This window comes from Cynocephalus volans, chromosome 10 (genome assembly GCF_027409185.1).
Source record: "Cynocephalus volans isolate mCynVol1 chromosome 10, mCynVol1.pri, whole genome shotgun sequence".
NCBI classification, from domain to species: domain Eukaryota; kingdom Metazoa; phylum Chordata; class Mammalia; order Dermoptera; family Cynocephalidae; genus Cynocephalus; species Cynocephalus volans.
In genome coordinates, this window is record NC_084469.1 from 97978565 (window position 1) to 98003613 (window position 25049).

General features: G+C 48.2%; 1 protein-coding gene across 1 annotated transcript; it reads left to right on the forward strand.

The window, feature by feature from the left end:
• Positions 1-5579: 5579 nt before the first annotated feature.
• Positions 5580-23798, forward strand: LOC134387520 (long-chain-fatty-acid--CoA ligase ACSBG2-like). The gene is made up of 13 exons (XM_063109973.1): positions 5580-5697; positions 6330-6571; positions 8405-8493; positions 9093-9213; positions 15438-15518; positions 15702-15851; positions 15964-16140; positions 17981-18162; positions 18262-18495; positions 21773-21990; positions 22273-22412; positions 23041-23287; positions 23713-23798. Exons 1-13 carry the CDS (start codon positions 5580-5582, stop codon positions 23796-23798), a joined length of 2085 nt encoding a protein of 694 aa, XP_062966043.1.
• Positions 23799-25049: the final 1251 nt, after the last annotated feature.

Sequence of the window (25049 nt, forward strand, 5' to 3'; positions counted from 1 at the left end):
AGAGACTACTCAGATTACTTCTTTATTACACCAGATATTCTCCTGGCATCTCAGCTCTTTCCACAAAGGCCAGCATGGAGTTCAGCGATCAGTTAATCAACTGAGCTCAAGCTATCTAATGGATCTACAATCTCTGCTCAGCTCACCTATCTTGACTAATTCAGTCCAACTTAACATTTGTTTCTCCTTCCTTGGTGTGGCACCTTCAGAATCCAATCCCATATATGGTCCCTGGGGTTTTTGCCCAACATAAATTAGACATGTCTTATGAGTCACTTGCAAGTCTTCATCTCCAAGGTTTGACTTTGAAACTTGCCTCTCGTAGCTTCCTGAGAGCTGACTCCATTTCACGTGTGGAGTAAAGGAGGGGGTCTAGTGGAAAGGGAGGAAAACTGGCTCCTGTTTGTAAGGTAACTGCCACAAGCGAGGTGATTTGAGCAAAGTGAGACCAGCCTCAGATGGGAGGAAGGGGCAGTTTTGCTGGCAAGGGCAGCTGAGTGGAATTTGGGAGTTCAGGACACTCGAAGTCATCTAAATCCTCCCGAATTACGCCATTCCAGTTCTCAAGGTACCACTTTTTCTCAAATAATGCCTTTTCACACAAAGATCTTGCAAAGGGGCGGATAATTGTCTTATCAACTAATGGCACTGGAATAATATGCCCAGTAGAAGAAAAAATAATTTAGACCTTTACCTCACACCACACACAAAAATTAACTCAAAATATATCATAAACCTAAGTGTAAAAGCTAAGACTATAAAATTTCTGGGGAAAAAAGAAAACACAGGAGAAAATCTTTCTGTCCCTGCATCAGGTAAAGATTTCTTGAGACATAATACCAACGCCCAAACCATAAAGTTTTAAAAATGACAAAATTGGATTTCATCAAAATGAAAACTTCTTGCCATCAGAAAATACTGTCAAGAAAACATCAACTTTGAAAATATAAAGAGAAAAAAGTATTTAAGGATCGTGTAACTGCTAAAGGACTTGCAGCCAGAATATAAAGAACTATAATAACTCAACATTAAAAAACCAAATATATATATATCTATATATATTGAATTTGGCACCGGTGGGCTTTTGAGCTAACACATCCCTCTCTATGGTGAAGAGAGAGAGAGAATGATTGGAAAACAAAATTTTCTGATGGCAAGAATGTAATAAAATAGGATGTAATTGTGTGCTCTCTGCAACCAGCTGATATTTTTAGTTGGGTCTATTAACTGTATCCAAATATATCCATAAGTTAAACTTGTTTTGGTTTCTAGAGTCAAGAGTTTGCCATATACGTACTTTAAGAAATTAGCATGTACCTGACATATCTGATACTTTAAGAGAGGAAAAAAATAAAGTGAAGAAGGTAATTTGCAAACTATTCTTGAAAGTCATTTGAACATAACTTCATCATTACAACTATCTATTAAAAAAACAAACAAACCACCCCCCAAAACCAAATGATCTAATTTAAAAATGGAAAAAGGATTTGAATGAATCTTCTACAAAGATATACAAATGGCCAATAAGCACATGAAAAGATGCTCAATATTATTAGCCATCAGGGAAATGCAGATTAAAACCATAATGAAGGAGCCAGCCCGTGGCTCACTTGGGAGAGTGCGGTGCTGATAACACCAAGGCCATGGGTTCGGATCCCTATATAGGGATGGCCAGTTGGCTCACTTGGGAGAGCGTGGTGCTGACAACACCAAGTCAAGGGTTAAGATCCCCTTACCGGTCATCTTTTAAAAAACAAACAAACAAACAAACAAAAAACCATAATGAGATACTTCACACCCACTAGGTGAGCTAAAATTTAAAAATCTGACAATAGCAAGTGTTTGTGAAGATGTGGAGAAAACAGAACCCTCATGCTTTGCTGATGGGAATGTAAAACAGCACAGTTGCTTTGGAAAACAGTTTGGAAGCATCTCAACATGTTAAACATGGAGTTACTATATGACCCAGCAATTCAGCTCCTAAGTATACCCCTAAGGGAAATTAAAACAAATATCTATGCAAAAGCTTGTACACAAATGTTCATTCAGAGCAGTATTATTGGGGAATAATCCAAATGTCCATCAACTGATGAATAGATAACAAAATGTGGACATCCAATTAAAAGCTACTCAGCAGTAAAAAGGAATAAGCTATTGATATATACAGATGAACTTATGCTCAGTGGATGACACCAGACACAAAAGACTACATATGCTATGATTCCATGTATATGAAATTTCTAGTAAAGGCAAAACTATAGACACAGAAAGCAGATTGGTGATTGCCTGGGGCTGAAGATGGACACAGAATTGACCTCAAATAGGTACAAGGGAACTTTCCAGGGAAACAGGAATGTTCTAAAACTAGATCGTGGTGATGGTTGCACGACTGTGAATTTGTTAAAAATTCTTGTACTCTTACAATGGGTGAATTTTATGGTTTGTAAAATACAGCTCAAAAAAAAAAAATGTAGGCGAAAAAAAATCATTGGTACAACTGGAAAAGCAGGCTCTAGGCTCCCCAGTCGAGAAGGCTGTGTCATCTCTACAGCAGCTGCTGTGATCAGTAAAAATGTTTATGCCCAAGAACTGCTAAGTCAGGAAACTGCTGGCCAAAGCACATGCTACTGCTGCTGACCCCAGAACCACATTGCTTCTGCCAGGATCCACCCTGGCTCTCCCCCTCACAGGACTCACATCCAGATAAGTCATAATTGGTGGAACCCAAGCCACATCCAGAATCTTCTCTGCGTGGGATTCCAGGGAATACGGTTTTTAGCTTTCTAGCCTCTACTTGTTAGAATGGCGTTGGGGTTCCATCTTCCACTAAGCCAACTTTTTACATGCCTCAAGTCTGGACTTTGTATTCTGTTTCACAGAACTACATAGAATATGTAGTCTTTTGTGTCTGGTGCCTTCCACTGGATGTAAAGTGCATCTGCATATATCAATAGTTCATTCTTTTTCATGGCTGAGTAGTATTCCATTGTTTGGATGTACCACATATGGCTATATCCTCTTTGGGGAAACATTTACTCAAATTCTTCACCCATCTTAAAACTGGGCCACTTGTTTTTGTATTGTTGAGTTATGAGAATTCTTTATATTTTCTGGTTACAAGTCCTTTATGCTGTTTTAATTATGATAGCTTTACAATATGCTTTGATTTTGGTAGGACAAGGCCTTCTTTTTTATCATTCTTTTTCCCTGACACTTTACTATCTACATAAATTTTAAAACCAAATTGTCAAATTTTATAAAAATTCCTGTTGGGATTCTTTATCGAGATTGCATTTTTATTGATTAATCTAGGGAATAACATTTTTACAATGAAATTTCCCACTCATTAATATGGTATCTTTTTCCATTTTTTTAATGTCTTATATTTAGCAAACCCTTATAATTTTATCCATAACTATCATCTACAATTTTTGGTCAATTTAAATTTAGTTTATCGTTTGTTTCTACTGTGGATGTGATTTTCCCTTCCTTTTAAATTTTCTAGGTGATTAACACTGGCCTATGGGAACACTGTTGATTTTTTTATGTTAATATCTAGACACTTCACTGCCAACCTATTTCTCAAAATGTATAGGCTTTTTATATAGATGAACATATATTTTGCAAATATTTTTCCCTTCTTTTTCAGTATTGATTCCTCACTGAGAAAATACAAATGGCTAATTATATTATCAAGGAAAAAAAGAAAAAAGTTCAACCTTGGTAGAGGAATCTATGTATTTTCTACAATGATTCTCATCACGGCCTAACTGTTCTCTTAATGGCTGTTCTTTGAGAAATGACAAGAAGACACTAATTTCAGGAAGGCTTTTTATATAAATTTTTAAATTGTGGTAAAACATACATACAACTTGACATTTTAACCATTTTTCAGTATACCATTCAGTGGCAGTAAGCACATGCACATGGCTGTGCAGCCATCACCACCATCATCTCCAGAACTTTCTCCTCTTCCCAAACTGAAACTCTGTCTCCACTTAGCAACTCCCCATCAGGAAAACCAGCATTCTAGTTTCTGTGTCTTGAATTTGACTACTTTAAGTCATGAGTGGAATCATATTTATCTTTTTCTAACTGGGTTTATTTCACTTAGGATAATGTCTTCAAGGTTCACCCAGGTTGTAGCATGTGTCAGAAACTCCTTTCTTTTTCAGGCTCAATATTCCTCCATATATATTTATCCATTCACCCATCAACGGACACTTGGGTCGCTTCCACCTTTTGGTTATTGCAAATAATGCTTCTATGAACGTGGGTGTATAAATATCTCTTCAAGTCCCTCTTTCAATTCTTTTGGGCACACACATCAAAGTGGAATTGCTGGATAATGTGGTCCTTCTTAAGTGATTTCTTAGTTTATTCATCTCAACAACATCCACTGATGTTTGAAAATGTAGCTATAGACACATTTGAGAGACGTGTGTGTGTGTGTGTGTGTGTGTGTGTGTGTGTGTGTGTGTGTTTTCAAACTCTGGACCTTGGTGTTATCAACACCACCACATTCTAACCAACTGAAGTAATTGGCTGACACCCCCCCCCCATTTTTTTTTGTTTTTGTTTTTTTGCAGTTGGCCAGGTAGGGGGATCTGAGAGACTGTTGATTCTATGTACAGACCATGCCTCATGGACAAATGAATTTATAAACCCCCAGGCACAGCAACTCAAAGTCCTTCTTGAACTCAGCCTTTTTTGGGATCTCAGGCCTGACTCCTTGGCCTCTATGACGCCACACTTTCCTCATTTGCCTCCTCTGTCTCATGACTCTTCTTCACTGTGAGCTCTTGCACTCAAAGCCAATAATGCAGAGCAGTGACTCTGGAGTCCCTCAAGCTGCCAGACTTGAACCTGAGACTCTACCCCTGGCTCCTCCCTGGGAACTGTCACCTTGTACACCACTGGCTTCTGAAGGGCCTTCTTGGGTGGTCTCTATTCTACCCTCCAATAACCAGCCTTCACAAAATGGCAGTGGGCCCTGTCACCATCATGGCTCTGGGCTGTGGAATCCACAGTGATGTCACAAGTGCTGACCATAGGCAGGAATGTTCTGGACATCCTGTCTGGAGACTGCTGTCCCCCTGTGGCTACAGCAGAGGGTGTGACAAAGCTGATAAAAAGAACTGGAGACAGGAGTGGGTACCGCCCTCCCAATAACAGAGAGGGGTGAAAATGTGTTGAGGGTGGATGGGAGGGCCTGGGGTCCCAGATATTTCAGCTACCACCAGGGATGAACCAGGCTGCAGACTGGGTGGGAGATGGGCATAGAAGGTACCAGAAAACAATTCCTTACTAACAACTGTCTTTCTTCATTTCCTTCTATACTCCCCCTTTTTCTTCCACTCCAGCCCCAGTGGCCTTCATCACAATGTCCTCTCTTCTGAGATGCTTTCTCCTCCTCCTTTGCCTGGTCAACTCCTGCCCCTTGTTCAGAGAAGCTTCCCTGCCCACCCTCAAGACGAGGTGGGAACCCTGTGCCTCCCAGCCCTCTGCCCACTGTAATTTTGCCTGTTTTAATGTCTGTCTGCCCAGCCGCAGCAGACCAGATGCCCAGCCCCAGCAGAATGGATGTCCTGCCAGACAGTGAGAAGAGAAGAAAAGGTACCCGGGACACCGCATCCTCCAACACAGTTCGGCGTCCATTGCAGAAGGGCACTCACCAATCAGAAAAGAAAGCCGAAGGTTGGGGCTCCTTGGGCCCTGTGTGATGGTGGTGGGTTTTCCAGAGGCCAGTTTGAGGGTGGTGGTCCAGTCCCTCAGGGCTGCCACAAGTGGCTCAGCCAGCGTTGGGATCCTTGGGATCTGATTTGTCCCTTCAGAGAAGGCTGCCTGGGGGTGGACGGAGGGCAGGGGTCACTATCCCCCTGCCTGGATACCCGGCTAGTGGCATGGGGGTAGGGGGTGCAGGTGGTCAGCAGTTGTCAGAGGTGCCTGATCCCTGTGGGTGGGGGGTCTATGGGACGGGCAGTGGGCCTGCAGCTGAGCTGTCTGCTTGCTGGTGGGTTTCCTCCTGAACTCCCTTCTCTTGGTCAGTGCACCTGTCTGTCCACCTGCTCCCGCGTCCTTTCCCAGGTCTCCTTGTCCTTCCCTGTCTTTCCCCTTGGTAAGGCATTTTATCCCTCAAGCCTCCTCTCTCTCTCTGCCCACACGTTCTCCACTAGCATCTGTCCCCATCAGTGCCACACCCCCGCCTCTGTACTCCCATCTGTACCCCCTGGTTTTGCCTCCTGGCACCCCTATCTACCTCCCTCTCCCTTCATTTCGGCCGCCACTGACCCCGCCTGCCTGCCTCCCGTCTCTCCCCGTCCACCTAGGGGTCTCGCCCACAGGCTGCAACTACTGGACGACGGAGCGCCAGGGCGAGGTGCGGCTGCGGCTGCACAAGGACTCGTCTGACAACGCGGAACCTCTCACCGTGCACGACATGGTCATGGACACGGCCATCAAGTACGCCAACCACATCGCGCTTGGCTCCAAGCACAGGAACCGGTGGCACCTGCTCACCTACATCGAATACTATGAGGAGTGTCGGCGCGCCGCCAAGGCCTTCCTAAAGGTACCGCGGGAGGACTGCGCCTGCGCGCCGCTCCTGCCCCACCTCCTGCGCCTGCGCCTAAGTGAGGCTCCTGCCCTGCGCCAGCTCCTGCGCCTGCTCCTGCGCCTGCGCGTGGCCTGGGTCGGGGCCTCTCTGCGCAGGCGTTACTTTCCTGCTGTGTCTGCCACGTGTCTTATCGACGCCATTATTTGAGTGGTTTTCCTGAGGCTGCCAAGGAGCCAGGGATTAAGAGCTTGGAGCTGAAGGCCTTGGTTCGAATCCCGTCCCCGCCTTTAGCAGCGTGTTATTGCACAAATTAGTTTGCCTCTCTGTGCCCCGATCTCCACATATGTAAAGTGGAAGATTAATATATCAAATATGTATTATATATCTTAAACTTATATATTTATATATGTATAATGTAGAATATGAGTATTTTGTATGTATAGATAAATATACGGTATAAAATATATCTAATACGTTTATATATAAATTTATACTAGCATATAAATGTTATACTTCTGTGTTAAATTAAATATATACTACATTTTTAAAAAATTTATTTATTGAATCAAAATCAAATATACATATTTTGGGGGTTGAACATTGAGATATGTTGATTAAAACAATATTACTAGCATATATATTGTTACAAATCGTAATTATTATTTATGCCCCTTGTCCAATCTCTCCCCTTCCCCTATTCCCTCCCCCTCCCCCCTTTAATTGCCCTAGATTCCTTCTCTCCTTCTGAAAGAATAATGGTTACTCTGTTAATTTGTTGCCTAGATGATCTGTCCGATGCTGAGAGATGTGATCGGGTCCCCCAATATTATCATAGAGCAGATGCTTCTTATACTACATTATTTTATATTAACATTTTTACATATAAATATAGAAGATATAGCACCTAGCTCACAGGTTCGCTACAACAATTCCATCTGGGCTGTGTTAGGTTTGAGATGCCTGTTAGACGAGAAAATGAGGGGTGGACAGTTGTACCCAGGAGCAGAGCGGAGGGCAGAGGCCCCGCCTGGATCAGATGGAATCACCTGCTCTGCCACAATACATGAGTGGAGCCAAGGTGTGCGCCATCTTGAATAGTCAAGTTGACCCAGATGTTGGCACAAATAACCATGTGCATAGGCAGAGCTTGGGTTACCAGGGTGTTCACCCCAACATTTTATCTAACAAAAGTGCAAAAAGCAAAAAACCAGAACCCACCTAAGTATCCACCAAGAAGGGCGAATTGTTAAATTATGACATCTCTATACTAGGCAATATCATAGAGGTGTTATATTTGATATCATAGATAAATATTTAAAGACTGGGAAAAATAGTCAAGATGTATGGTTTTGTGAAGAAAGACAGGCTGATAACGTGCATTACTAATGCCCTGATTGTGTAAAATATTTATGCATACGAATGTCAGGAGGGCATTCTGTTCATATTTTCTTGGGATTTCTCCATCTCAGTACTATTTCCTTTGAGGCTGGACCATCTTTTGTGGTGGGGCCATCCTGTGCATTGTGGGGTGTTTCTCAGCATCTATGGATTCCACCCATTCAATGCCAGTGGCATTCCCTCCCCCGGTTTCTGACAACCAAAAATGTCTCCAGGTACTTCCTATGTCCTCTCTGGGATAGAATCACCCCCTGGCTGAGAACCCCTGCTCTAGATGAGTATGTGGTAGGCTAATGGGATGGGGTGGGGATGGGTTATTCTATCAGAGAGGAAAAAGCGAACAGTCAGCAAAGGAAAAGGAGCCCAAGCTTCCAAGCCTGAGGCTCCTGGGCAGGTTGGGGTGGTGTGGACTGAGTCTCTCTGTGCCTAACAAGCGCCTCCCTCCCCCAGCTGGGCCTGGAACGCTTCCACGGTGTGGGGATCATGGGGCTCAACTCGGAAGAATGGGTCATCGCCAGCATTGGGGCCATTATGGCAGGGTAAGGGGTACCTGGTGTCTCCCTAGAATGCATCAAGGCAGAAGCCACCCGCCTGTCCCCTCATGAGACAATTAGGGTTTCAGGGCAGTGTCCCCAGGACAGGGCAGTGACCACGGCTCTGGTTTAGTCTGTGCTCAGTGGGATTTTTCTTTTTTTTTTTTTTTTTTTTTTTTTTTTTTTTAAATTTTATTTTGTCGATATACATTGTAGCTGATTAATGCTCCCCATCACCAAAACCTCCCTCCCTTCTCCCTCCCCCCCCTCTCAGTGGGATTTTTCAATGGCCCGGTCCTGAAAATGCCCAGCTCGCCCTTTCAGAAACTCTCTCCCTGGCAAACTCGTATACATCCTGTGAAGCCCAGCTCCCATGTCCCTTCTCTAGGAAGCCATCCTCACTTCTCAGGGCTCCTCAGCACTGAGCCCTTCCTCCGCCCATCCAGAACATTGGGGAACCCCTTGAGGGCAGGACCCAGGCCTGGGCTGTCCCTGAGTCCCACCTCCAAACAGGGTATGTTGTGGGTGTCGGGGACTCCCAGGAGCCCTGAGATTCCCCAAAGAGCTTACCCAGCAGGCCCTTACCTCCTGTATTCTGCTTCCAGAGGCTTCTCTGTTGGCATCTTGTCCACCAACACTCCAAAAGCCTGCCAGTTAATCGCTGAAAACTCGGAGATGAACATCTTTGTGGTAGACAATGACAGGCAGCTGCAGAAAGTCATCCAGGTCAGTGATGCTTGGGACTTCAGGAGCCAGAAGGGTGTGAAGTCCAGGGAGTGATGCGTCCACCATCCCATTGACGAGCAGGAGCTGGGAAGTGTGGATTTGTCATCTCCATGGATGGGACAGTCCCCGGAGCCCCTAAGAGATGCTGGAGTGTGCTGTTCCTGCAATGTGGCCCCTCGCACACCTGAGAGACTCAGAGCCTGCCCGGTGTTGACACTGAAACCACCCCAAGGTGGGGGAAGGGTTGCCACTCAGCAGCAAATCCAAGTTTAAGGTCAACTCTGCTCGCTAGATGAGGGAAGACCTGTGTGTTTTGAATGATCTATCTAATAATAGTGGAATGATAACAGTAGAAACCCACAAGCATGAAGCAACTATAGTTTACCAAGGCCCCACACTGAGGGCTTTGTCTCTTGGAAACCACCTTTAGGAGGCAGAAATCATTCTGAGCCCATTTTACAGATCAGCTAAGCGAGGCTCTGAGGCTCTGTGCGTCCTGCATGAGGTCACACACCAAGGCAGAGCCGGGGCTCCCATCTGCCCACCACAAGCAGATCCTGCTTTTTCAAAAATTTGCCTGCCACCTGCTTTTTAAAAAATTCACTTAACATACAATTTACCATCTTAACCAGTTTTAAGTGCACAATTCAGTGGCATTCAGTACATTCACAATGTGTACAACTGTTACTTCTATCTGGTTCCAGAACATTTTCATCACCCCAAAAGGAAACCCATTAGCAGTTACTCCCCACCGTGCCCTCCCCCAGTCCCTGGCAATGAGTAATCCACTTTCTGTGGATTTGCCTGTTCTGGACATTTCACCTAAATGGAATCTTCCAGGAGATTCCATTTTGGGGGACCCTGAATCTCCTTGGGTCCGAGGATGACCTAAATGGGTCAGTTCCTAGTGTGAGCTCTGAGGCCTGCTGGCCCAGGCTCGAAGGCCACCTTTACTAACTGTGTGACCTTGAGTGAGTTGCTCAGCCTCCCAGTGCCTCAGTTTCCCCACTTGTAAGATGAAGTGGTAATAGAACCTAGCTAACAGATTTAGTTCTGAGAATTAAAACCAAGGTGTGGTAAGATGAAGCCTGGCATGGTCAGTGTGCCATGTTAATTATGATCGTCAACAGGATTGTCATTTCTATTAGATCTTTGCCCTCAGTCACAAAGCTGGAGGTGCGGGAGTGTGGAGACACCTGTGGGCCTGTGGAGCACCCTGAGGAGATGGATGGTGACAATCATGCCCACCCGTGTTTGGCCTCCCTAGGCTGTGGGTCTACTCCGTCCCTCCCTCCTGACAACTCTGTAAATCTAAGGAGCCAGGGATGGCTCAACTAAAATCTCTGGCTGGTCCCTGCCTGTCCCACAGCCTCAGCAACCCCCTGTAAAATGGGGACCAGACCTGGACCCCTTTGCAAGTCGACAGGCACACGCATGCAAAGACAGGGCCACCAGGACACACTCGCTAGGATGACTAAAGTGAAAACATGGACTGTACGAAGCACTGGTGAGAAGGCAGAGCCACTGGAATGCTCATTTGGTGGGAATGCGGAATGGTGCAGCCACTTTGGAGAAGGTTTGCCGGGGGGAGATCAGGAGCTCAGTTTTGCACAGGCTGTTTGAGAGGCCTGTGCTCCAGCAATCCCACTTCTGGGTATATACTCAAGAGGACTGGAAGTAGGATCTTGATGAGATATTTGCACAGCTGTGTTCACAGCAGCATGATTCCCGGTAGCCAAAGGTGGAAACAATCCAAGTGTTCGTTGACAGATGAATGAATAAACACAACGTGGTCCATCCATACAATGGAACATTATTCAGCCTTAAAAATGAAGGAAATTCTGACACGTGCCACAACGTGGATGAACCTTGAGCACATTATGCTCAGTGAAATAAGCCAGACACAAAAGGACAAATATTCTGTGATTCCACTTACATGAGGTCCCTAGAATAGTCAAAATCATAGAAACTGAAGTAATGGTTTACAGGAGCTGGGGAGTTAGTTTTTAATGGGGACAGAGTTTCCGTTTTCCAAGATGGAAAAGTCATGGAGATCTGTCACACGATAATGTAAATATACTCAGCCCTACCGAACCGTACACTTAAAAATGATTAAGATGGTAAATTTCATGTTGTGTTTTGTTTTGGGTTTTTTTTTTTGCCACAAGTTAAAAATGTTTTCCAAAAACTATGAAATAAATAAACCCGAGACAGGTTCTGTGCAGGGAACAAGGATCATTCTCCACCTGTAAGGCGAGTCCCTGACAAGGTGGGGTCGAATCTGAGACTGCAGGTCGCTGCTCTTCACACTCCGTATGCATCCCAGGTGACATCTAGATGCTGACATTGCCCACGTTTCTATCTCCAGCCTTCCCGATCATTCCCCTTGGATGCCTAACAGGCATCTCAAACTCAGCCTGTGCAAAACTGAGCTCTTGAGCTCCCTGCAGCAAACCTGCTCCTCCCTTCATCTTCCTCCTCTTGGGCAGTAGCAGCTTAATCCTTCCAGCTATTTGGACCCAAACTCAGACATCATCCCTGAGTCCTGTTTCTGCTTCCTCATCTCCATCAGGAAGTCCTGCTGGTCCTCTGTGGTTGGCAGAATAGTGGCCAAAGATGTCTGTGCCCTGATCCCTGGAGCCTGTGATTATGGTATTTTACATGGCCAGAGAAACTTTTGCAGATGGGGCTACGTTTAAGGATCTTGAGATGGGGTATTTATCCTGGCTTATCTGGGTGAGCCTGAGGTTATCGTGTGAATCCTTAAAAGCAGAGAATTCTCTCCTACTGGAGGTAGAAGAGAGATTAGAGATGTTCAAAGCATGAGAAGAGCTCAACCCCTTGTTGCTGACTTTGAAAGTGGGGAAAGGGGCCACGAGCCAAGGAATGCAGACCATCTCTAGAAACTGGGAAGGAGGGCTGGTCGGTTAGCTAGTGTGGATGACACCAAGGTCAAGGTCAGATCCCCTTACTAGTTAGCTGTCAAACAAAACAAAAACAAACAAACAAAAAAACCAAGAAACTGAAAATGGCCCTCAGCTGACATCCAGGAAGGAGAACAGGGGACCTTGCTTCCACAACTACAAGGAACTAAATGCTGCTAACACTTAATCAGCAAGAAAACAGATCCTTCGCTGGAGTCTCTGGATGGAACGCAGCTCTGCTGAAACCTTGATTGGGGGCTTGTGAGACTCTAGCCAGAGACCCAGCCAAACCCACAGGACTTCTGCCCTGTGAAACTGTGAGATAAATTTGTGTTGTTTTTAAGCCACCAGGATTTGTGGTACCTCCTTACAGCAACTGTAGGAAACTAATACAGCCTGCCTTCGAAGCGTGCCCAGGACCTAACCAATTCTCCCCACTCCACTGCCCCTGCCCTTGTCCAAACCTTCAATATCTTTTTTTGGGGGGGGGGGGGCTGGCACGGAGATTTGAACCCTGGACCTTGGTGTTATAACACCACTCCCTAACCAGCTGAGCTAACCAGCCAGCCCTCTCTCCCCTATGTTCTTGCAATAGTTTCCTCACTGGTCCCCTTGTTTTTGTTCTTGCCCTTTTCAAGTTGCCATAGGGATCCTTGTAAACCTAAGTCCCTCTCTGCTCAAAAACTTCCCAGGGCTCCCATCTCTTGACCCACAAGGCCCTGCATGACCTGCCCATCCCCTCCCTGCCCTCTTCTTCTCCCTTTCTCCCCCTTCTCACTCTGCTCCAGACACACAGGCCTCCTCACTATTCCTGCCACATGCCAGGCACAGTCCTGCCTCAGGACCTTTGCACATGCTGTGCTCTCTGCCTGGAACATCTTCCCCCAGATACCTCTATAGCTCACTCCCTCACCTCCCTCAGGTCTGTGCTTAAATATCACCTTGGTAGTGGGAATGTCCTGGACTACCCTATATCAAAGTGCAAGCTTCAGGGCTGACTGGTTAGCTTAGTCGGTTAGAGTGTGCTATCATACTAAGGTGAAGGGTTCAGGACCCTGCAGAAACTTGAAATTAAAAGAGCATCAGGAAGCAGAGAAAATATTCATGGGCAACCAGGGTGCACAGCTTGCAAAGGAGAAGCAAAACTTTTAATGCAGGGGCTGGTTTGCCAATTGACAGAAAGCTGGGCCTTCAGGAGATGTGGAAGAAACCAAAAATGCTATAGCATTAATATTCTTTTTTCTTTTTCTTTTTTTTTGGTGTCTGGCCGTCATGGGGAACCGAACACTTGACTTATGGTGTTACAAGGCTGCACACTAACCGACTAAGCTAACCGGCCAGCCTGCTAAGGATGTATCAACTCTGGCTGATGTGGAGAGGCTGGGGGTTCCTACGGTTGTGATCAGAGACCTGGCAGAGAATGCAGATCAGGCCCACTGATGGTGGTGAAGAAGACGCCGTCATAAACAGGTCCTAAGAAGTGTGGTGGATGTCTAATAACAGGCCCACTTGGGAAAAGTCTTGCTTTTTGCTTTCTTGAGCTTTTTATAGGTGCTGGCAGGTACTGGAATCTGAACTGGTGAACTTGGTCTTATAAGGCTGTGCTCTAACCAAATGAGCTAAGTGTCCGGCTTCAAGTCTTGCTTTTTGAATGTGGAATAAGTTGAATGTGGAAAAACGTAGCCTTGTTTGTGTCAGCAGAGTGGAATCTATCAGCGTTGTTGAAATGCTTGAAATTGCTGCCGATAGTTTTGTCATATGAATTTTGACATCTAAATGTCAGTTTTCGGGCTGAGCCCGTGGCGCACTCGGGAGAGAGCGGCACTGGGAGCGCCGCAACGCTTTTGCCACGGGTTCGGGTCCTATATAGGAATGGCCGGTGCACTCACTGGCTGAGCGCCAGTCACGAAAAAGACAAATAAATAAATAAATAAATAAATAAATGTCAGTTTTCTAACAAACTTAAAAAAAAAAAAGGTTGCTCGCTGTGCTGCAAAAAAAAAAAAATAATAATAATAACTAAATAAAACTGAAAAATAAAAACTGGGGGAAAAAACAAACAAACAAAATATCCAAACAACCCAATTAAAAAATGGGCTGTACTGGCTGCCCACCAAAAATAAATAATAAACAAACAAGTAAAATAGATACCTAAAAACCAAAAGGTATGTACATTTAAAACTGGGGGCTGGACAGTTAGCTCCATTGTTTAAAGCATGGTGCTGATAACACCAAGGTTTGATCCCTGTACCGGCCAGGTGCCAAAAGAAAAAAAAAAAAAATGGGCAAAGGGCTTGAATAGACATTTCTCCAAAAACGATAAACAAATGGCCACGCATGAACAGATTCTCAATGTCATTAGTCACCAGGGAAATGCAAATCCAAACCTCAGTGACATACCCCTTCACATATGCAAGGATGGCTAGAATCAAAAAAGCAGATAATAAGTGTTGACAAGGATGTGGAGAAACTGGAGCCCTTGTACACTGCTGGTGGGAATGTAAAATGGTGCAGCTTCTGTGGGAAACAGTCTGGCAGTTCCTCAAAAAGTTAAACATATAGTTATTGGATGACCCATCAATTCCACTCCTAGGTATATGCCCAAGAGAACCAAAAACAGGTGTTCAAACAAAAAACTTGTATATAAATGTCCCTAGCAGCATGATTCACAACAGCCAACCAGTGAAAACAACTCAGATGTCCACCGATGGAAGAACAGATAAACACAACGTGGTCCATCCACAGAATGGAATATTATTCAGCCACAAAAAGGAATAAAGCTCTGACACGTGCTACAACCGTGGATGAAAGATGAAACTTGAACACATTAGGTTCGGTGAAATAAACCAGACACAAAAGGCCACATATTGTGATTTTACTTAAATGAAATATCCAGAATATGTAAATCCATAAAAAAGGAAAGTGGAATAGTGGTTGCCAGGAACTGGGAAGAGAGAAATAACAGCTAATGGGTACAGAGATTCCTTTTGGCGTGAATGAATGTTCTGGAACACACCAGGCATGGTCCTGCCTCAGGGCATTTGCGCGGGCTGTGCCCTCTGCCTAGAATACTCTTCTGCCAGTTAACAGTGATGGATGTCCAACATTGTGAGTGTACTAACTGCCACTGAATTGTACATTTAAAAGTGTTTAAAAATGGTACAAGCATGTGCATTTTGCCACAATAGAGAGAGCATCGGGGGCCCCCCATGACACCTCCAGAGGCGGCACCCAGTAAACAAGGGCTTGGGTATTCCCCGCCTTTGTGGGCCCCAAGCTGAGCCTGGTAATGTCTTGCAGATCCAGGGCAGCTTGAAGCATCTCAAGGCCATCATCCAGTACAAGGAGGTGATCCGGACTGAGCAGAAGAACCTGTATTCCGTATGTCCGAGTGCGGAGGGCAGGGTGGGCAGCCAGGGACCACGGGGGATGGCAGATCAAGCTCTGGTTGATACCAAGAGCCCTGAGAGCCCTTAGCCTGTAGCTGAGGCTGCTGCAGTGAGGGGGCCCTGGGGGCATCTCTAGGGGCTGCCCCTGCCAGCCCACCCACCGGCCTTTCTACAGTGGAGAGAGTTTCTGGACCTGGCAAAAGGCATCTCTGATGACAAACTGGACCAGGTCATTGATTCCCAAAAGCCCAACCAGTGCTGCACCTTGGTCTACAGCCTGGAGGCCACGGGCCCCCCCAAGGCCATGATGCTGAGCCATGACAATGTGAGTGTCTTGCTTGAGGGGGCTGGGCCCAGACTCTTTCCCCACCCAGCTACGCCACTCCTGGGGGCTGAGAAGGAAACAGCCTGCAGGTGACCAGGGAGTCACCTTTCAGATCACCTGGACCACGGCAGCTGCTGTCCAGAGCCTTTGCTATAAGTACCCCGCAGAGAAGCAGGAGGTCCTCCTGAGCTACCTCCCACTCAGCTACGTCGGGGCCCAGATCTTCGACATGTGGGTCGCCATCTCAGTGGCCGGAGCGCTCTACTTTGCCCAGCCAGAAGCTCTGAGAGTGAGTGCAGGCCAGGCTGGGGATGGCAGCTGAGGAGGGGCTGCCCCGAGTGGGTGGGGGGCTCAGTCTGCCATGGGAATCTTCGGCTGCCCACCAACTAGTTGTGTAACCCTGGTCCTTTACCATTTATGGGCCTCAGTTTCCCCATCTGCGAAGCAAAGGGGGTGGAATAGAGTTGATGGGAAATGGGAGGCACATGCCTCACCTCTACTAGGGGGCGAAGATTGCAAGTTTAGGAAGCTAAACTGAGCCATTAAAAGCATATGAGTGGAAATTACCCAAGTGTCCATTGACGGATGGATGGATTAAAAAACGTGGTCCATCCATGCAATGGAACATAATTCAGCCTCAAAAAGGAAGAAAATCCTGACACATGCTGCAGCATGAATGACTCTTTGAAGACATTATGCTCAGTGACATAAGCCAGTCACACGAGGACAAACACTGTGTGATTCCACTCACAGGAGGTCCCTCGAGTCGTCAGGTCCACAGAGACAGAAAGTAGAATGGGGGGTGCCAGGGGCTGGGGCGGGGGACGGGGACTGAGTGTTTCATGGGGACAGAGTGTAAGTTTGGGAAGATGAGAAAGTTCTGGAGATGGTGGTGGTGAGTGAATGTGCTTAATGTTATTACTGAACTGTGCACGTAAACACGGTTAAGATGGTAAATTTTATGTTACGTATGTATTTTACTACAATAAAAAAATAACACACGAGGTCACCGACATACATCACAAAACACCAAGTCGTACTGCGTTTACTCTGTGAACGCAGAAAAATCACACATTCCCTATCAAGACAGGAAGTAAAGCAATGAATGCTTTGGGATAACTCAGCTGACGTCTTTCCCGGGATCCCTATGACTGCCCTAGCCCAGGGGCCTGAACACTTTGCTTATAAACACGCCAAGTAGTAAACAAATAATCTAGGATTTCTGGGCCAAGAGGCAAAATCAAGACTACTTAGAGAGAGAACAAATTTGCACAAATTTCTCCTGGAAAAACAAAAAAGGCAAAACTTGGTGGACATGCACGCTGGAATGTCATATTGTTTTCATAGTATTTTTCTGGCAATGTTTTACAAACTGTTTCAGAAAGTGGGATGATAGAGAACGGTGCCAGCTGGTGGCCTCGGCGGCCCGTGGGCGCCGGTGCGTTTCTGCATTGCTTGGTCCAGGTCTTATTCTCCGTCAGTCATGATCCAAAGTTCGGTTGTGCTCGTTGGAAAATCTTTCTTGGTCACCAAGGTCAAGGGTTCAGATTCCTGTACCACCTGCCGCCAAAAAAAAGCACATCTTTCTTGGTAACTGAGAAAATTTGAAAAGTAGCGAGAAAACCAGAGTTTCTCCCATCTCCATTTCCTCCTATGTCTTTCTCTCCCCAGCCCCGTATCTCTGTTTTTGTTTCTCTGTCTCTGTGTGTCTCTCCCTCCCTTCCTCTCTCTGTGTCTCTGTGTCTCTGTGTCTCTCTCTCTCTCTCTCTCTCCCCTTCTCCATGCACCCCCCAGCCCTCCCCTTCTCTTCTCACCCTGCCCTGACTCAGAGGGTGGACATGAGCTACTGAGACGGCCAGCAACGTGGCTGAATCTGCCATGGTTTGTGCCATGGGGGAAAGGACCAGGACTGCACTGCGCCTGCCTGTGTGGGGATGCTCCTTGAGGTGCCTGTTGGTGCTCTGGTGGTCGCCATAACCACCCCCCTGCATCACTCACGCCCTGGACCCTGGTACTCATCCTCAGGCCAAGGATTTCAAGCACCCGGGCTTGGAGTGGACTGGCAGGGAGGGGATGGTTAGGGGCAGCTGTGTCTAGTGGTGGGGGCTGAGGACCATTCTGTCCTGCAGGGCTCCCTGTGGGACACACTGCGAGAGGTGAGGCCCACCACATTTTGCGGTGTCCCCTGGGTCTGGGACAGGATGCTGGACATCCTGAAGACCAGACAGCTGGACTCGACTGCGTTCCGGAGGAAGATTGACAACTGGGCCATGGAGCTGGGGCTCAGGACCAACAGGAAGCGGATGTTTGAGTGAGGCTGGAGCTGCCCACGTGGGGGCCCACAGGGGGCCGCTGGAGGCCAGGGTGGGTGGGGGAGGCCACACTCTGCTCCCATGTTTCTTTTTCTTAGGCCGATCCATCCTCCACTGTGCTACCGCCTAGCCAAGAAGGTGATCTTCAACCCAGCCAGGAAGTTCCTGGGCCTGCACCATTGCCACCAGTTCTTCAACATGGGTGGTGGGCTCCCCAGGGCCACCCTGGACTTCTTCCTCAGCCTCAACATACCCATCTTTGAGCTCTATGGCTTGACCGAGTGCACGGGCATCCACACGCTCTCCAGGCACCAGGACTTCCGCCTGCTAAGGTGGGTCCTGGTGGTGGGATGGACAGATGGAGGGATGGCCAGGGCTGGGGCCGGGACTGACCTTGGACCCCTTCTCATCACCTAGGGTGCAGCGAGAGCTCGTGTGGGTCCCAAGTGCACGCTGCTACCCACCAGGCTCTCCTCCATTGAAGGACCATGTGTCCAAAAGCAAACCAGTGTGTGGACCTATGTGGGGGGTGACCCAAAGCCCCTTATGGTTTGCATTTTGATTTATAAATTGTTATTTTTACTAGTGGTGAATTATTTTGGCCACCCTGCCATTTCAGATGGCTGCTGTGGGAGGCCTCAGTTCCTTGCTGGCTGTCAGCAGGAAGCTTTGGTTCTTTGCTACATGGACCTCAGCATAGGGCTGCTTGAGCATCCTCTCAACATGGCAGCTGGCTTCCCTTGGAATAAGTGCTCCCAGAGAGCAAGGTGGAAACCCCAGTGTTTTTTATGACTAGGGTTGCTAGATTTAGCACATAAAAATATAGGACTGCCAGTTCAGTTTGAATTTCAGGAAAACAATAAATTTTTTTAAGTTCAGGGCCCCCATGTGCATTTCTCATCAGTGCCTGGGACTCACCTTCCAACATGTAACCATTGTCAAAGATAAACAAAGCCAGACACTGGTTAAAGTGGCAAGGGCAGATGCCATCCAGTAACACTGCTGCCATAGGGAACAGTCCAGCGTGAACTCAACTCCAATTTGTGCCAAGGTGACTGGGAGTTTTAAAAGAAGAAGGGAAATGCGGGGGGCTTGAGCAGAGTCAGGGAGGTAGAAATTTATAAAATATGGGCAGAGGGGGTTCGTTAAGATGATCAGGCCTTCTGGGTTTGTGAGTTGGCACTTAACGGAGGAGAAAGCTACTTCATGTCTCTTTCTGATAGGAGGCAGTGGTGTGAGTTAGAGCCCACGGTCTTGGGCCCTTATCTTGGCACAGGGACTTGGAATGAGAGATTGAGAGTTACGTCCCCAATGCTTGCATTTCAAAGAGACAGCTTTCAGGTCTTTGAGGAAGCAGTGTGGTGTGGGAGTTTTACATCTGAAAGGGCAGAGAAAGGATTTTTAATTTTGAGCTTTCTAAAGTAACTGCTCTAAGAGGGGGTTCAGAGGCTGCTATGGACTAAATGTGTCTCCCCAAATTCGTGTGTTGAAACCTACCCCCGAAGGTGAGGCCTTTGGGAAGTCATTAGGTCATGAGGGTGGAGCCCTCATGCTTGGGTTTAGTGCCCTTATAAAAGAGACCCAGAGAGCTCCCTCGACATTCCACCATGTGAGGACCACAGCAGGAAGGTGCTGTCTATGAACCAGGATGTCCTCAACAGACGCCAAAACTGCCAGCACCTTGATCTTGGACTTCCAGCCTCTAGGACTGTGAATAACTTATTTCTGTTGTTTTTAAGCCACCCGGTGAATGGTATTTTGTTATAGCAGCCCAGACAAACTGAGACAGGGGCCTGTTGCCCATCACCAGGTTTTTGGCCAGAACAGTTGATTCTGCAGGCAGAGTTGAGCTTTCTCAGGCAGGAACTTAAGGGGACTGGGTCATCCTAGGGATGCGCTCTTGAGCTGCTAGAAACCATGCTGTTTGCTCAAGTCTCTTAGTGTGTGCTTGTGTCTGTGGGGGAAGATCATCTGAGCTGAGTCTGAAGTTATTTCTAGGTCACAGTGGAGGCCCATTCAAGAAGAAGGCTCAGAGGAGCCTGACTAGAGTTTGGTCAAGGAGAAAGTCTTTGTATCACCCACAGAGCACCTTGACTTTGGGCAGGTGGGGGTGACTTTCAGCAGAGACAGGGGATGAGGAGCAGCTGGTTACAAAGCACTTTCCCACCGACATGGTCTCCTTAACCCCAAGCCCAGAAAGGCAGGGCAGAAAGGGGACAGGCTTGGAGGTTGGAGGAAAGAGGGGTAACTGGCAGAAGTCATCACCTGGCTGGGAAGTTGCATGCAGACTTCCCATCCCACGGCACCGATGAGCTTTGAGTGATCGTCACCTGGCAGCAGAGTCTGTGGCTCTGAGATTACAGTAGAGAACCAAATACCAGCAATCCCAGCCTGCAATCTGAGCAGCCAGAGGAAACCCGTGATGCTCCTGGAAGCTACCACCCTACACGGGACGTCAATAGCTTCAGGGTAAGTGGGGTTAGCAGATGTGAAATCAGTCAGTGGACACAGGAACTTCCATGTAGCCTCTTAAATGGCTTTCCACTCATTTGTTGGGTGGTTCATGCATTTGAGAAACATTTGAGGGAGAACGCAGAGTTTGCATTGCGCTAGGGGAAGGGGATCAAGACGGGTGTGGTGTATTAACCGGCTCAGGCTACCTAACAAAACACTGTAGACGGGTGGGCTTAAACAACAGAGATTTATTTTCTTACAGTTGTGGAGGCTGAAAGTCCAAGATCAAGGTGTTGGCTGGTGGGGGATCTCTTCCTGGCTCGCAGACGGCTGCCTTGTTGCTATGTCCTCACGTGGCCAAGGGTTGGGGGTGGAGAGGAGAGGAAGCTCTCTGGAGTCTCTTCTTACAAGGGTGCTAATCCCATCATGGGGACCCCACCCTCATGACCTCATCTAACCTTTACGACCCAAAGGCCCCACCTCCAAATACTATCTCTTTGGGGGTTAGGGCTTCAACATAGGCATTTGGAAGGTTACACCATTCAGTCCATAGCAGCGTGCATCAATGCATCCGTGCATCCTGGGTGTTGGCCGGGACCAGTTTTGGGGCTCTGCCCTGAGTCTCCAGACAGCCTGGGGACTAAAAGGGCAGAGACTGGTGTCCTGATGTCCTGGCAGTGACCTCGAGCTTTGAGAGGCTGAAGTGCCAGCTGTCTTGCTCCTAATGAGATAAATGAGGTGGTGGGACGCCCTGTTCCTGCCTAGATCGTATTAATTGTTCTCTCTCCTCTGCCTGGAAACCTTCAACAGAAAACAGTTCCAACCCAAAGATGCCTTGAGTTTATTCAAGTCTTGCTTGTCCCCTGGGTGGATCTGGGGGCTCCTGGAGGCCAGGGGCTGGGTGTGATGTGTTCATGTCCCCCTTGGACTTGGCTCTGGGCTGGGACTCAGCCAGGAGGTTTTCTTTCTTCATTTGCCCCGTACTTTGGAACAATGGTACTCTAGGTGCCAAAAGGAAGACAGAGAAGACCTAGGATTGAATGGTTTTGTGGACAGGAAGAGGGGCTGTGAGCAGAGGGTGGGGAGTCCCTACTGTGGAGGGGGCTGTGTCTGGCCAAGTCTAACACCCCCCCACTCCCTGCCCACTGCCTGCAGCTGTGGGAAGGAGCTCCCCAACACCCAAACCAAGGTGGAGGGTGAAGATGAGGAGGGCATCGGGAACATCCACATTTGGGGCCGGAACGTCTTCATGGGGTATCTCAATGACAAGGAGAACACCCAGCGGAAGATGGACTGTCATGGCTGGATGCACACAGGGGACCTGGGCTTTTTGGACATTGACAGATTCCTCTACATCATGGGTAACATCAAGGGTGAGCAAGGTAGGACTGGGCCGTGCAGGGCTGCCATGGACAGTGGTGCAGGTTGCACACAGCACAAGGCTGACTGAGGGCTGAAGTCCAGGTTGGAGGAAGGGGCATCCTTGATATGCCTGGGCTCACAGAGAGGAGCAGCCACGGGCCCTGGGAGACCCCTTGCGAGGCAGGGCTGCTTTGGGACAGTCTCCCCCTTCCCAAACTCTCACCCGGGCCTCCATGAGAACCAGCTTGATGTAGCTTTCCAGAGACAAAGCCCTTCTTCATTTCCGCACGCAGATATCATCACCCTCAGTTCGGGCGAGAAGATCAACCCGAACCCCATCGAGGAGCGCGTGAGGATGTACCTCCCCATTGTCCGCTACGTCCTGGTCGTGGGCCAAGATGCTCCATACCTGTGCGCTCTCCTCACGGTGAAGGTGCCTCGGGGCTGTCTTTGAGCCTCCCAACAATCTGGGATGTCGGTGGGTTGGTTGGATAAGGGCTTCTGACCTGGTTGCAAGATAAGAAAAACAGGCTCAGAACGGAGGGGTGACTTGGTCACTCAGCACCAGCTCCCGGAGTACCCCATCTAGGACATCAGCCACACCCTGGCTGTGGGGAGGGGGGATGGGGGCTTCTGATGACCCCAGAGGTGTGGCCTGCAGGGCTGGCCTCTGCAGGGAAGGGACTTCCACCCAAGAAACGACATCTCAGCGATGGTTCTCAGTGAGGCCTGTGCACTCTGGGCAGCAGCCCCACTGTGCACCCAGGACTGTCCCCTCCCTCCTACTGGAGCAGTGTGGGCTCCCATCTTGGAACAAGCAAATGAAACAGTGGACAGGCTTAAGTCTGGCCTGCCCCTGCCCCTAACGAGTGGGACAACGTTGGGCAAATCCCCCCCAGGAAGGGCCCCCATTTGCTCATCTGTACAGTGGGAACAGGGGGGACCCTGGCAGTCCCAGGGTTGATGTGGTGACCCCCCCTGCAAGGAGTGCTGGGCTGGGGGGCTGGTGGTGGGTGTGGAGGTGGTTCGGGAGTGGCCTGACCCTGGTCCCCATCTGGCAGTGCCAGATCAACCCAGAGACGGGAGAGTCTCGGAACGCGCTGACCAGCGAGGCCGTGGCTTTCTGCCAGCATCTGAAGAGCCACTCCACCAGGCTGACCGACATCATCTACGACCGCGACCCAGTCATCACAGACTTCATCAGTCAGAGGATTGACGCTGTGAACGCAGAAGCCACTTCGGAGAGTGCTAAGATTATCAAGTGGGCCATCCTTGACACAGACTTCTCCGTGGGTGGCGGCGAGCTTGGTGAGCTGCAGGCAGGTGGGTGGGGGGGTGTGGGGAGGGGTCCTGGCCAGTTGTCTACATCCTACTGGCTCAGGGCAGATGCCAGACTTGGGTGATGCGCCATGGCCCCGTGCTCTTGCCCCATTAAGCAAAACACGCTTAAGTCCAGACTGGGGGTAGGAGGCAGCGCTGACTCCTCTCAGCTTCTTTCCTACGGGCTTCCCTCAAACTAGGAGATGCGCTGCACCCTAGGATCACACACCCAGCTGTGGTCCCTGGCTTTTGTGGGGGACATAGTCCCTCCTGCCCCCCAATGGTGTTGAAGAAGTCTGGGCTTTACCCTACAGACCAGTGTTTCTCTCGGGTCATCCACACCCGAGGACCCTGGGGTGCTCATCAGAATGCCCCAGACCTCTGGCCCCACTTCGGACTTGCTTCTGTTACAGGGGCTACCACCAGACTGAAGAGGGCGACAGTGGCCAAGATATACCAAGCTGAGATTGAAGGTTTCTACAAGGAGGATAAGGATTAAGTGGCCGGGAAAGGCCCCATAGGCTCCATTCTTCGTAGAAGTGGAGGTGATTCCCCCTCCCTCCGTCCTTCCCGTCTGTCAGGGAGAAGATTCCTAGTGGGAGGGAAACTGCTCCCAGTGGGGGGTTTTCACCGACATGCTCCTCTCTAGGGACATGTTTTAAATTTAAAAGAATAATAAAACTGGTTCACCAACACAGTGGTTCTCATCCAGGAACAATTATGCACCTCCTTCCCCTCCATGGACACTTGGTGACATCTGGGGACACTTATGGTTGTCACCACTGGGAGGTGCTCCTGGCTCGGAGTGGGTGCAGGCTGGGGATGCTGCTCAGCACCTACAGTGCCCAGGACGACCTTCCAGGCCAGGAAGAATTGTCCAGCCCTGAGATGTCCACAGTGCTGAAGGGGGAGAGACTCTGAACTAAAAGAAGCACTCCTTGCCCCGGCTTCATATTGAGAGCTCTTTTAAGAGAAAAGAAACTGAGGGGTTGCTGGGTGGGCTCGTAATCCTCTTTAGAGACGGTGCAGGGACATTGCCCAGCAGTCTATGATCACCCTGAGGTGTGTATGAGGCGGGGAAGGGCCTGAGATCAGCTCCTGTGTTGTCGGGGGAGGGACTGGGTTTAAGGGGTTCACACGCTGGATTCATCAGAACCACTTGGGGGACTTGCAGTTGTTCAAATGGTGCATATGAAACTCCACCCTGGGGGGCCGGCCGGTCAGTTCCAGTTAGAGAGTGGTGCTGCTAATTCCAAAGTCCAGGGTTCAATCCCTGCACCGGCTAGCTGCCAAAAATAAAAATAAAAACAAATAAATAAAATTTAAAATGAATAAATAAATAAATAAATGCTACCAGGTACCCAACTTGTGGAAGAGATATAGAAATAAACTCAAAGACGCACTGACACTGTGGCTTAGATGGTGTGCATAGCCACACGCAAGGCTCTGATGGGGATCGGGAGAGGCCAGTGTAGCCCAGGACATGCTCAGGGGGATCCTTCTGCAAGAGTTGTGTATGCAAGCAAGAAACACCAAGTGTATGGGGGAGACCAGCATCAGGAGAGAGAGGCTGTACATACACCCAAAGAAACAGAGCTATTTCTCTTGAGAAATACTAGAATATAGCATTTGCTGTGGGTTAAATATGTCTCCCAAAGGTTCATGGATTGGAAACTTAATCCCTACTGTAACAGTGTTAAGAGGGTGGGAAATCCTATTATGATAATTGAAAGGTGGGGCTTCAAGAGGT